This window comes from Lissotriton vulgaris, chromosome 5 (genome assembly GCF_964263255.1).
Source record: "Lissotriton vulgaris chromosome 5, aLisVul1.2, whole genome shotgun sequence".
In the NCBI taxonomy this organism is placed as follows: Eukaryota; Metazoa; Chordata; class Amphibia; order Caudata; family Salamandridae; genus Lissotriton; species Lissotriton vulgaris.
In genome coordinates, this window is record NC_141693.1 from 1,401,866,309 (window position 1) to 1,401,879,960 (window position 13,652).

The 13,652-nt window shown below is 42.3% G+C and overlaps 1 protein-coding gene across 1 annotated transcript in view; it reads right to left on the reverse strand.

Moving 5' to 3' along the window:
• Positions 1-13,652, reverse strand: part of CTTNBP2NL (CTTNBP2 N-terminal like) — a 238,603-nt gene that overhangs the window by 38,865 nt on the left and 186,086 nt on the right. The window contains exon 3 of the mRNA XM_086923348.1: positions 6,636-6,866. Coding sequence (XP_086779474.1) covers positions 6,636-6,866 — 231 coding nt within the window. The remainder of the gene's footprint in view (positions 1-6,635; positions 6,867-13,652) is intronic.

Genomic DNA, 13,652 nt, shown 5'->3' on the forward strand with positions numbered 1-13,652 from the left:
TTCTAAGTATATGTATGTGTGCAGGGTGTTGCCGGCTTACATTGAATGTGTTAGTTAACAGTGTGCACTCAGTATATGTGCCACGTGCGTGTCACTATCACAATCTTGTGTGTGACACTGTCAGTGCCTTGTGTGTGTCGTTGTAATGGCCCCAATGCATCAATTTGTTTAATTAAATATCTGCACTGAAAACCTGTTGTGAAGGTGACATGGATTCCTCTGGTGACCCAAATCTTGATAATTTCATCATGTCTTTGGCAGTATATGCATTCATACTGAGGCTTCCTGCAATAATTGTTTATTTGTGTATGTGTAATTACTGTGCAGACTACGGATTTGCTATTCTTCAAAATGAAAGATGTTTTGCATGTCATTATATAGACCCTGTATGTTACTTATTATAAATGTAGTTTTAATGTATGTTCCCATTTGTGTGTCATTGTCTTTATTCTCTGCGTGTTACTATTTTTACCCTGTGTCTTTCACAATCACTACTCAGTGTGTCACTGTCCCTTTTGAGTTTATCGGTTTCCAGTCTGGACCGAGCATTTGCAACTTTTGCGTTCTTGGTGTTAGACAACCTTTGCATCCTTTGTGTGTCATTGAGTGCAGTCTGAGTGCTGTCACTGTCCGCTTTCTGTTTAATTATCTTCTTAATGAGTGTTTCTTTCAGTATTTTCTTCTTGTGTGTCAGTTGTGCATTTTCTGTGGGTCACTGTCTATTATGAAATGAAAATTAGATTTTTAGAGCGCTGCAGTTGCCCTGAGGCATCCAGGCGCTAGAGCTAGAAACAGACCTGACCTCTGAGGTTACTAGTTGTTAAACTGGAGAGTTTTAAGCGGTTTTCTGAAGCTGGTGAGATTGGCATTGTTGCGCAACTGCAGAGGGAGGGTGTTCCACAGTCTTGCGGCGTTGTATGAGAACGAACGTCCTCCTGCTCTAGATCTGAGGATTTTAGGGATTTTGGCAAGTCTGGCGGTTGAGGAGCGTAGGGTTTTGTTGGGCAGGTAGGGAGAGAGCAAGGAGGAGTTTATCTCTGGTCCTGTATTCCAGAGGGTCTGGTGGGCGATACAGAGAGCCTTGAACTTAACTCTGTCCCGGACAGGCAACCAGTGAAGAGTTTTCAGGCCAGATTTTATGGAGGTCCTCCGAGGCACTCCCAGAAGTGCTCGGGCAGCACAGTTTTGGGTGCGCTGGAGTTTCTGCAGGGTATAGTCAGGGGCTCCGAGATACAGGGCGTTGTTAAAGTCCAACCGTGATTGGATTAGGCCCTGTATAACAGTTTGTCTGGCCTCAAATGGGAGAAGGGGAAGGATTTTTCTGATCACCCTGAGAAGACCAATACAGGTAGCTGATACCTTAGTGGCCTGGGTATTAAGGCTCAAAGATTTGTCGAGCCATACTCCAAGGCTTTTGATGTTATCTTTGGGAAGTGGGGGGGGGGGCCCATACTAGGGGGCCATAGTTGCTCCATAGTGGAGGGAGTCGCTGGGCCAAGGAGCATAAGCTCAGTTTTATCATCGTTGAGCTTCAGACATGAGCTCAACATCCATCTTTTTACGTCCTCCAGGCATGCCGCAAGATCAGGTGAAGACTGAAGCCCGCTCTTCTGTGCAAGGGAAACCACCAGCTGGGTGTCGTCTGCATAGGAAATGATGTTGACACCATGCGGACGCACAATCCCAGCCAGCGGCCTCATGTAAGCATTGAAGAGTGTGGGGCTTAGGGAGGAACCCTGCGGCACTCCGCACCCTAGTGGCCTACTGGAGGACACCGATGTACCATCGAAAACCTGGAAGGTTCTGTCGGACAAGAATGATTCCAGCCATGACAGTGCACCTCCAGACACTCCTAGGTCGGCAAGACGGTTCAGCAAGATTTTGTGGTGCACCGTGTCAAACGCTGCACTCAGATCGAGGAGGATCACTGCCACTGATCCCCCTCGATCCAAGATCCGTCTTGCTTCCTCGGTAACCGCCAGTAGGGCGGTCTCTGTCCCATGTTTAGGGCGAAAGCCTGTCTGGGAAGCATCAAGGAGATGGTTGTCCTCGAGGAATGTCGTTAGAGTGGTGTTAACGTGCTTCTCCAGGATCTTAGAAACCCATGGGAGTAGGGAAATTGGTCGGTAGTTACTGGCGTTGGCTGGATCGAGGGATGGTTTCTTAAAGAGGGCCCGTACCATTGCATGCTTCCAGGTGACGGGTATTGTGTTACTCAGTATGGAGGAGTTCAGCAGTTCTAAAAGGGTGGGGAAGATGATGTTACTAGCTAGGACCAGTGAACCTGGGGGGGCCGGGTCGCATGGGGAGCCGGTTTTTATTTGTAGAGCTATCTTCTCTAGGGTTTCCATAGTAATCAAGGGAACTGATTTAAGCTCAGAGTCCCTGTGCAGCCCAGAGTCCCGGCATTGAGGTGGGAGGTCGGTGAGTGGGTCTGAGAAGGAGGAGTATATTTTGTTCACTTTTTGGAAAAAGAATTCCACCAAGTCGTTGCATTTGGAAGATGAACTGTTCTTATCAGAGGCAGATGGGAGAGGTTTTATCAGAGAATTAACTACGTGATAGATTTCTTTAGGTTTTGATTTTGCCACTGCTATTTTGTCGATGCAGTAGGCTGCTTGCGATATTTTTATGGTCATTTTGTACTTTCTAATCATTTCCCTGTATATAGTTTTTTCGGCTGGGTTGTAGGATAGGCGCCACTTCCTCTCTTGTCTTTTGCATAGACGTTTCTGGTTTCTGAGATCTTCTGAGTACCACGGGGCTGATTTACTTTGTCTTTTGGATCTAGAGGGACGTGATGGTAGACTGGAGTCCAGCGAGGTTGTTAGCCACTCTTCGTATTTGACGTTATTGGAGGTGGGATCATGAGAGAGGGAGGGTCTGGTGCTACTGAGGGTCTTCATCCAGTTATCAAGAGGGAGTTTTGACCAGTTTCGAGTTTTCCTGGAAGTAAATAGAGAGGGAGGCGGTCTATTCGTGGTCCAGGTAAAAGGTATCAGGGAGTGGTCAGACCATGGGAGATTGTTGATCGAGCCTACTTTGAGCTGGTCGCTATTGCTGAAAATTGGGTCAAGAAGATGCCCTTATTCATGTGTGGCTGAAGGAACTAGTTGTTCCAGTTGAATGGCCGCCAGGTTTGATTGTATCTCTGATGCCGTGGGATCAAGTAGGTTGTCAAAGTGGATGTTAAGATCTCCCAGAATGGAGAAGTTAGAGGGGGAGACAACCAGCTGTGAAGCCACTGTGAGGAGGGAGGTATTAAATTGTCCAATGGGAACATTTATTATGTTAGGATGTTGTACTTTCTAAGTGCCTGCTGTACTCTGTGGGTTTTATCACTTTGTTCAGGCTACATGTCAATTTATTTGTGCTCTGTGTGACTGCTGTGCACCATGAGTGTTTCTGTGTATTTATAGTATATGTTTTTATGTATTTATTAATGAAGATCCTCTACTAGAAACACTGTGCCGCCTAACATGATGGTACATTAGATCTCTGTCGCCAGAAATTATTGGTAGATAGGCAGTGAAAGTGACTAGCTGTGAATGTGATGATACATTGAAAGTATAGTACTTTTAAAAGTACTCTGCACCCATTTCATTTATTAATTTCGCAGTGTTACTGCCTTTTTGGTTGTAGAAGTCAGTGTGCTCGCAGTTTTACTGTCTGGAGTGTGTGCGAGTAAGAATACACACTCTCTTTGGGGGTGATTCAAGTGTGGACACGGACTACTACCTGTGTAATAACAGTTATGTTGCTTGTACTCTTATAGTGTGAGCTGCCATTGGTATGGCCTCATAGCACTAAGAGAGCCTGCTTCTTTATAAACAGGGATTTGTGAGTTTCCTTTCAGATCAAAGTCTTTTGACAGTGTCATCTGCAGCTGTCTTTAAAGTCTATTCTATTAATGATGATAAAATACATACATGCACATTCATCAATGCCGCATAATTACACTCTACTCAATGCCACATAAATACACCCCACATAAAACCTCAAGGCCACATAGCAACAATCCATATAAATTACACTCCACACCAGGCCACATAATTCCCATCAGCTTCATTTCATTCACGCACCAGTTCCAAGCCACACAATTCAGTTCCACATATTTTCATTCCACACAATTTGACAACACACCACATAATTCAAAACACAATTACACAACACATGAATCCAATCCACACCACACAATTCCACATCAAGCTGCACAACTTATCAGCACATCACATAATTAAACTCCATTACACGCCACAATATACCAATCTACATATTTAGACTCCATTACACTCAATCCCACTCCATATAATTCCTGTTAGAACTGGCACCATTGGTGTGGGTCTCCCTTCCATTTTTCGCTTTTGTCTCCTCTGTGTTTGCTGATGTTAGATGCTCTGGGCGCTGTGCCACTGCCATTCAGTACCACAGCGCGAATGCGCCCTATTGTAAATTGACTGTATGAATTGGTATAATCCTAATTGAAGCAAGGAACATGATAGGAAAGTCTAATTTAGTATACCTGAGCTCCGAATAGTAAAGTGCATCTTTTAGAGGCGATTATTTTTATAGTATGCATTTGCCTGCGTTACCAAAGACATTGTTATCGCTATTGTGGGCAGCTGAGGAGCTGTGCTGCTGAGTGCTCGTATTTGCCGTCCTACGAGAATCATCACTATCGCTATTGTGGGCCGCTGCAGCGGAGGAGCTGTGCCGCTAAATGCCTGCACTAGTTTCCACTTCGAGGATCTTGTTACCACCTGCAGGTGCCACTGGGTGCCCGCATTTAAGCCCCATCCCAGGATTATCGTGAGTGCATGCCGCGGACCGCTACAGCTGGGAGCTGTACCCGCTGCGGGTCCACCTGTCATCACCGCGGCTTCCTTGTGAGGATGCGTGGCGTGCCCCCTTTGAATCTCAGGTACATTGTGCACCACCGGGTCGCGTGGACCCCGGCTTCAAACCAAGTTCATTCCACCCGATATGGGAGTGCCTTTATTGCTTTTGAAGTGAATCTGTAATTATGTGCATTGTTGCTCCTTGAGAGATTTTAAGCCTTGTGTTCCGTCTATATAAAGCTAACTTTTTTTCTATAACTGCTTGTGGTGTCAGTTTGTAGCGTCTTCCCTGCGTTATAGTGTATGGTAATAAATGCTTCACACTGCCTCTGAGATAGGCCGCCTGTCTGCTCGTGCTATGTTACCACAGGGTGAGCAGAGGTTATTAAAGGGTGTAGCCCCCTTGACTAAGGAAGAAGGATCCCTATTTGTATCTGGGCGCCAGCCGCTGCCAACTAGAGATCCCTATTTCAAACAATTCCAGTACATTCTATACCACATAATAACTATCCACATAATGCCACTGCACACATGCCACATAATTCCACTACACAAATCCACTCCTCGCCACAAAATTCCACAACTAATAATTTCAATCCAACCCACATAATTCAACTCCACACCACATACATTCACTCGATAAACATAAGTACAAGGCATTGTCATTTACAGCGCCAATAGCTCTAACTTTTTACAACTGCGAGGCCAATTGCATTGCAGATGCTGGTTTCCTTTGTTATCCTTAAAATGTAAACAGCTTCCTGCTCCGTTTTTTGCCTATCGTTATCCCCTCTGTTAATTCATATCTAACTTGTTAGGTTAATGGGTTATGTTTTGTGACTAATATTAATTCAATAAAGCTTATTAAACCATAAAAAAAGAAATACAGCCATGGTAAAAAAAGGGCAAACTTGCCCACAGTGTTAAAGTTTGGTTGGTGGATGTCAAGAAATGGACGAAAGCAGAGACAACAGACACTGCTGTGCAGCAAATACAGCAGGGAAGAGGATGGGCCCACACAGAATGGGACACTATACTACTACAATAGTTCTCTGTGAAGAACCACATGCTGGCGCATAATGAGACTACCATAGCCGATTAACAAACTTGATATCCATGTTTTGCAGGGTATACTCTGTACGCTGACCATGGGGGTCTTAGTAGATGCTCCCTATGCCTGCATGCTTCATGAGGATCCTATTATGATGTCTCTAAACTATTTTTGATGTTCTATGAATACATAGTGGTGACCGACCACCGATGCGGTCAGATGTTCAGGGGCCTAACTTTGGACTGTTGAAGTGTTTTCTTTTATCGCTTACATTGAAAATACAATAAACAATGTTGGTTAAATATCAGGTACTGGTTACATAGCACCCCTAACACAACAGAGATATATGCAATACTTACACTATAATAATGCTTTCATAAATATCTCCCTTTACAAACTGTTGTAAAACCTTAACAGATATTTCAAAAACACCTACAGTAATTGATAAAAACGAACTGTGTAGAATACGGCTTTACCTGTCCTGGGACAGAAAACCCACACGATTTCACCAACCTATTCCAATCATGTTTTCCCATCTCCGGGTACATAAAAAAGCTTACTTTGATAAAAGAAACAATTATAGACCCCCCCCCCCCCAAAAAAAAAAAAAAAAAAAAGAATACGTTGTACGTTTTGTCAGTGCACTTACATTTTTACTACCTCACCTGTCCGATCCTAAAAGTCGGTATTACATAGTATTATATAAAAATATTCTGGGATACGACAAAATTCATGTGCTTACTCACCTTTCGATGCCTACTTTCTGCAGCTGCGAGCTGCGACAACATTCTCTCCTGCATGTTCTTACATTGTTGCATCACTTCTTTGAGAATTAAGAGGGGATTCGAACAGACGGGCTTTTGCTCACCATGATTTTCCTCTTTCAAAGTCTCATAATCTCTTTGCAGAGCCAGTAACGGGTCACTAATATTGTATTTTCCATAGCGTTCTTCTAGAAAAGAGTCTTGGTGCTGGGCCTAAAAAAAACAATACATTTTTAATGCTTTAGTTATTTTTCACCGGGGGACATGAGGCAATTAATGAGTAATAACAAATTGGAATACAGTAATTCTTTTTATTAATTAAAGGTAGATTCATTGCCAAACGCCATTAAAGACAACATTTAGAACAAGCATTTGCAATGCAATAGGGCTCGCATTAGTAAAGTTAGAGGTATTAGTATTGTAAATGACACATTTTTTATTTATGTTTTTGTTTTGAAAATAGCGAAATTAATAACTTTGTCATTTACAATGCCAATAGTGTTTACTTTTGCAAACGTGACACCTATAGCATTTGTAATGCAATATGTGCTGTACTTACATGACTTAGATGTATTAATAATAAAAATAACAATGGGTTGTATTTTTTTCAATATTTAATACTTAAATAAAAGTTATTGTAATTTACAATGGCAATAGCTTAAACTTTTGCAAATAACTTTTTGGAAGATTATGTTAGTGTATTTTATTGTGATGAAAATACAAGAACAGAAGTGAAATATTAACATTTTTTTGTGACATTTGTAATAAAGTTTAAAACATTGAGAGAACATATTTGAATCCGTTGTGGTTAAATGGTTGCACAGATTGATGCTGTGGTGGTTCTGAATGATGTTGTGGTGGCGACGAGTGATGCTGTGGCGTTCAGTGATGCTGTGGTAGCGCAAAGCGATGTTGTGGTGCCCCTGAGTGATGCTGTGGTGATGCAATGGATAGTGGGGGCGAGAGATAGAGGGAGGGCGAGAGATAGAGGCAGGGTGAGAGATAGAGGCAGGGCGAGAGGGCGAGGGATGGAGTGTGGGCGAGGGATGGAGTGTGGGCGAGGGAAGCAGAAGGCAAGAAAACGAGGGCAAACAGGGGAGCAGAAGGCAAGACAAGAAAAAACTAGTACAATCAGGGAAGCAGAAGGCAAGAAAACGAGTGCAATCAGGGGAGCAGAAGGCAAGAAAAACGAGTGCAATCAGGGGAGCAGCAGGCATGAAAACGAGTACAATCAGAGGAGAAGAAGGCACAAACAAGAATGGGAGCGAGGCCATTGAGTGTTTGGACAGGATCAGGCACATAATTAAAAGAACAAAATAGTCTGTAACTATATTGGTGTCCCTTCCTCTAGAGGTATCAGCATCTCAAACAAAAAGCATATCTTAAAAGAAAAACAAATCTCCAAATTAAGCAATCTTAAGTGCCGGAGACCCCATACTTTCCTTTCAAATGGAGGCAAATAAAGGTCGTCATCGACCATGCAAAAAAATGGTTATTCTTTGACAAGGAGGTATGGGAACTATTTTAATAAAATTACTAAATCTTTGGAACACTGTTCCCAATAGACCACGTCCACTGCATGCAGTTCGTGTTGAACGACGGATGAACATTAAAAGTTACAGCCCGCTCCACAAGGGTCCATTCTGAAGGCCTGTGGACGATTTCCGTACACACATCCTTGCATCAGGGAAGCCCCGCCCCCCTCCACCCCTCCCGCACTCCTGGCGCTGTTTGTACAAGTAGTTTACAGATTATTTTCAAACAGTGGACGGATCTTACATGTAATAAAAATGTGTAGAAACAACTCAGACACGCTCAGCCTTTCCCTGTGAACAGGACACGCTGGGATCAAGCGCTCCGTTATGCTGCCTCAAGCTGGGCAAGGCCGGTGATTAAGCCTGATATTTACAACCCACACTTCCGAGGAAGTAGAAGAGAGCCTTATAAAGAAAGGTTAATCTGCATTCCAACACCTCACCTCGCCACTGACTTAACACCATAAGCTGAATGAGCAAATTATGTACAAGGGAAGACTTAGTTATCAAAATCCCGCTGGCCACCTCCGAGTTAAGTGGAAAAGGCAAAATAATAAAAAGCTCTTGGCATTGCTGTGGGGAGGGAGGGAGGAGAAATGCAAGACACGGCCTAGCGGCCGTGAAAAGTGTGAAGCAGGGGGCGGGGGAGCGGATCCCTTTGAAGTGAAGCTAAGCTTCACTTCAAAGGCAGGAGGCAGGCAGGAGGCAGGAAGGAGGATCGGGCAAGCGCGTGCACGAGCACATGCACTCAATGAAATCTTCGTGCACTCAATGAAATCCGGCGATGGTTTCAGAGCTCAGATGAGCCTCTATACTCTTGTCGTATTATTGCTTGCGCGATTAATAGGACGAGCCCTAAAAAAGGTATCATTCATCAGCATTAAGTCCTGTTAGACACCAGAGTACAGGCACTGGAACAAAGCCAAACAGCTGCAAAACAGCGACTGAACTTCAACAAATGAGAAGCATTTGCTAAGTCAAATAGGACTGTTTTGCGAATAAAGTGATTTTTGTGTCATTAATGGATTTAGTTTCAGTCAAGGAGTGCTACAAGGGACTTATTTAGAAAAGATTTAAGTTAAATCATGAGTTGTACATATGTAACACACTCTAGTGTATCCACAGGATAACCGTCTTATATCAACTAAATAAAATATATTAGTGGAAGGAAGAGGGAACACATAGAGCAAGAATTGTATTCAATGTTCAAACATTTTTTTTACTGCAACAAAAGTAGGGAGACAAATACAAAGTAAAGCAAAAGGTCATGAACAGAGGTCTATCAAATTTTCACTACAGTTCATAACTAGGAACATCAACTCCAGATATTCAAAGACACAACCTAAATTAATTAATAAAAAATGGTTGTGAATTGGTGACAAAGCAACGAAAAAGGAGATGATGGAATGTCATGTATTTGTCTCCCTACTTTTGTTGCAGTAAAAAAAAAAATTTGAACATTGAATACAATTCTTGCTCTATGTGTTCCCTCTTCCTTCCACTAATATATTTTATTTAGTTGATATAAGACGGTTATCCTGTGGATACACTAGAGTCTGTTACATATGTACAACTCATGATTTAACTTAAATCTTTTCTAAATAAGTCCCTTGTAGCACCCCTTGACTGAAACTACTTTGTGCCCAAGCCTACAAGGGTTTATTGGGTTTCCCCTGCCTTGAACAACACATTAATGGATTTAGGCACTCAATAAGTTATGGTACAGGCACTCTGTCATTCATCTTTGCATTCATGCATTTATTAATCCACTCAAACTTATTGACATCATAACACAACCACAGTAAAATATACAAAAATTCATTAAATGCAAGATAAATTAAAAGAATATGAGTAGAAAAAGAAAACTCTTTTGCAGAATTGGCATATAATTGCAATAACCAAACTAAACGTCAGCGGGTGTACCGCTGTCAATGGTATTTTATGTACATGGTCTATCATTTTAAAGTTCCAACATGGCTATCACATTTGAAACTAAATGATTGGTCACTATTGATCCAGCGCAAACCCTACTTCATAAGCCAGGGACCATGAAATCATGTCACATATAAATCACTTACCAACCAACGGGGCCCATCACACATAACCCATATATGATCCCTGAAGACGAGCGCTGGATTAGGTGGGGGGTTTCATTTTGTCAGTGTTTGTATATGTACAGCACTATACTTCACATAAATCACATATTTTTTATATTCCTAACTATTCTTAATTTCAACTGTCTTCTTCAGGTCGATGGACCATTAGATGACGAGTTGATGGTGACAATGATTAACTAAACAGTTTAATACTTTATTTAAAAAACCACAAAGTTGTTTATCTGGTTAACAATTTTATCTCATTAAATTAAATGTTCATATCAGATTACCAGTACACACACAAGATCATTTACAAGAGAACAATTTATCAAGCAATGTAATCAAAATTAATAATTTGCCTTTACATCAACATGGTTACCAGCTGAAGGTTCTGGAGGGGTGCAAATGGAGTAGCAATGTATGTAACAAGCAGAAGCCATCTCAGTGGGATGCAGAGGCATGGCACTCCAATCAAAGGAAATAGTTGTTGGATTCTTGAGGCTGATTCCGCTTTGACAGTCACTCCTATCCCTACACTTACTTCTCTTACTGCAGACTTGCGCCCAGACCAAATGGGCGTTTTACGGACCATGCATTACAGAGCTGGCACTTTTTCGGTCAACTTATATAACTGGAACACAGGCCACCCTTTAAATGTCAATCAAACAATGGCTGCTGAATGTGGGCTGATTAACATGTGAATGACAAACAATGGGTGAGGAAATACTACCTTTTGCTTCTCTGTGTGCTGATCACATAATGAATGCAAGAAAGTAATAGCGGTCGCAGCCATACCAAGAAAGGGAAACTATCTCAAAGGTTAGGATGCATGACAACTGTGCAATATATGAAAGGTTTATGTTATGTTATGTTAACTGTTAATTTATATAGCGCATAATCACCAGCAGGTCTCTTGGTGCTTAGAGAGGGTGCCCAGACCACCGTTAGTCGCCAAACGATACATTTATACGATATAGGTGAACATATTACGTAACACCACTCAAATGTTGTATTACTGAATGACTCTACTGTACCACTGGTACTTTTGTATAAGCCAAATAGCGTCACCTTGTTCCCCTAGAAATGGACGGCAATAATGACAAAGGCACTTAAGTAACGAAACACACCTCCATGCAAGGCCCAGTGAACAAGGGAGCACAGCTACTCGACAACTCAGATTTGTTTCCGTTCGGTAAAAAGAGCAAATCAACGGTCAAACTCGGATTTGTTATCACTTGGCTACTTCTAGTGATCGGGAGAAATAACATGCAATTCTGAAACCCTATTGTCTTGAATGGCCTTCGCTTTATGGCCAGTGGCGTTTGCATCCGTACCATGACCATAGATGGGAAGGAAGAGGATTCTGAAAACACTTTATAAAGCTCACGAGCCAAAAAGTGAATAGTGTCATTAATACGGTCTGGGTTGGAAAGACAATGAACATGCTCGAGCAGTGAAATCAGCGTGGTCTTGCAATGAGCCCGAAGGAACACTTTACATTTTATTTTTATTTTTTTATCGAGCCTTCCATTTAATGAATCAGTTTAGATTACATCAGAAAAACAAAGCTACTGTATGTGCTTTCTCTGTGCAATGAATGGCAAAGTCAGATGGAATGTGAAAGTGCCAAAGCTCTACTACAATTGCAATCTTGTCACGTACTCCAAAGGAAATTTTAGCCGTTTGACTACCGTTCTCTCTGCTGTATAGGCATACAAACAAAAGAAAAGGGAAGTCCCAGCGCGCCTTCCTGAAGCGTTTCCATGTATACAGAGAGGAAGTCGAGAGAATGACAGTAAACAGAAAGGAAGAAAACCACTCACTAGAAGGGGCGTTAGGCTATTATTCACATACAGCACCTTGAGCCTGGGTGTGCAGCAGTCCACAAACAGGTCAGAAGGACTTTTACTAATGGAATTGGTATCTCCATCTTAAATGTTCTAAGCAGGACCTTTTCTTCTTATGAATACAGTAAGTGATTCTGAGAGATGAGGAGGCCGTGCGACCAATAGGCACACTTAACAGCAGGAGAGTTACTGTCTTCTGAAGGGAGAGTTAATACATTATTGATCGGCCTCACAAATAGGGGTTTGCGCTGAAGGCAACATATTAGGTAATAACACAAATTACAACAATTAATGCAAAGCAGCATGTGGGCTTTAAGGCCATTAGCACCCACCCACCACGACACTGTGTAGCCACTGTTCTCGTCTTGTTTGTATTCCTTCTCTGGGCTTCACCCGAATCCAGAAAGAAAAGAATACAGACAAATATTAATATGATTTCACTTGTGATTGGTTGAGTCACTTGATGTGAACATTTCGGGTATTGTTCACGAAGGCTTTCCTACCTCAAATGCAGAAGCAGGAGCGGAAATGTAGGCGTTCAACGAGCGGCCCTGCAAATTGCGGTAAATATTCCTTAAACACTTAAAATCGTTGCTATTCACAAACAATGTTGGTATTCACTAACAATTTGAAACTTTTTTTACCAATTTCCAACCCACAAAACAAAAGCAAACCATTCATGATAAAGGCAGGAGTAAGTGTGCTCAATGGTGGTAAAGGAGTAGCTCCACACGAAATGGAGGGGAAGGGAGTACCTAGCGTGGAATAATAATGCCCCTATACAGTATGGAGAAGCAAATTTAATTGCAAATGTGTCTTCCTGTATCATCTACTGATGCTGAAATGTTCCTCAGTTAGAAACAGGCTTTAGGACAGTGCAACCGGTGCAGCCGCACTGGGCGCTGACCTGTGGAAGGGCGCTGACCTAACAGGGGGGAGCGGTGTTTAGCAATAACTTATGATTAGACAGATGAGGGGCACTTTTGCCCAGTGGCAGTGAGAGAATCCAAGGAGGTGGTCACGAGGTGTAGGAGGTACCAAAAAGGATTGTCGCACTGGGTGCCACCAGCGCTAAAACCGGCCTTGGTTAGAAATTCGTGCATTTCAGTGGTCCAGGAAATTGACGGCTGTCCTAGTTGACCAGATACCTCATACGATTACCACAAGTACATCCCATAAAAGGAGAAAAACAAACAACAAAAAACGAATCCTAGGCTATCAACTCTGGAAATCAAGGCATTGGGAATCTGGCCCATCATGTGTCCTATTGACAGAAGGAAGACAAGAAATTGCCCAACAAAAATAGCACTGCTTAAGAGTAATCAATTGGTACATCAAACTAATACATCGCAAAAGTGAACAATGCCAGTGGCAAACCACCTGTAGCTTTCTTTGTTGCTTACATACAGATCATACCTTAATAAAATAACCGTCAATCGACAAAATTAGCACAGGTAGACGAATCAAGCAACCCTAGAGATAGACAAGTAAGGTGAAACTGGAAGCAAATGCGTTGTGCTG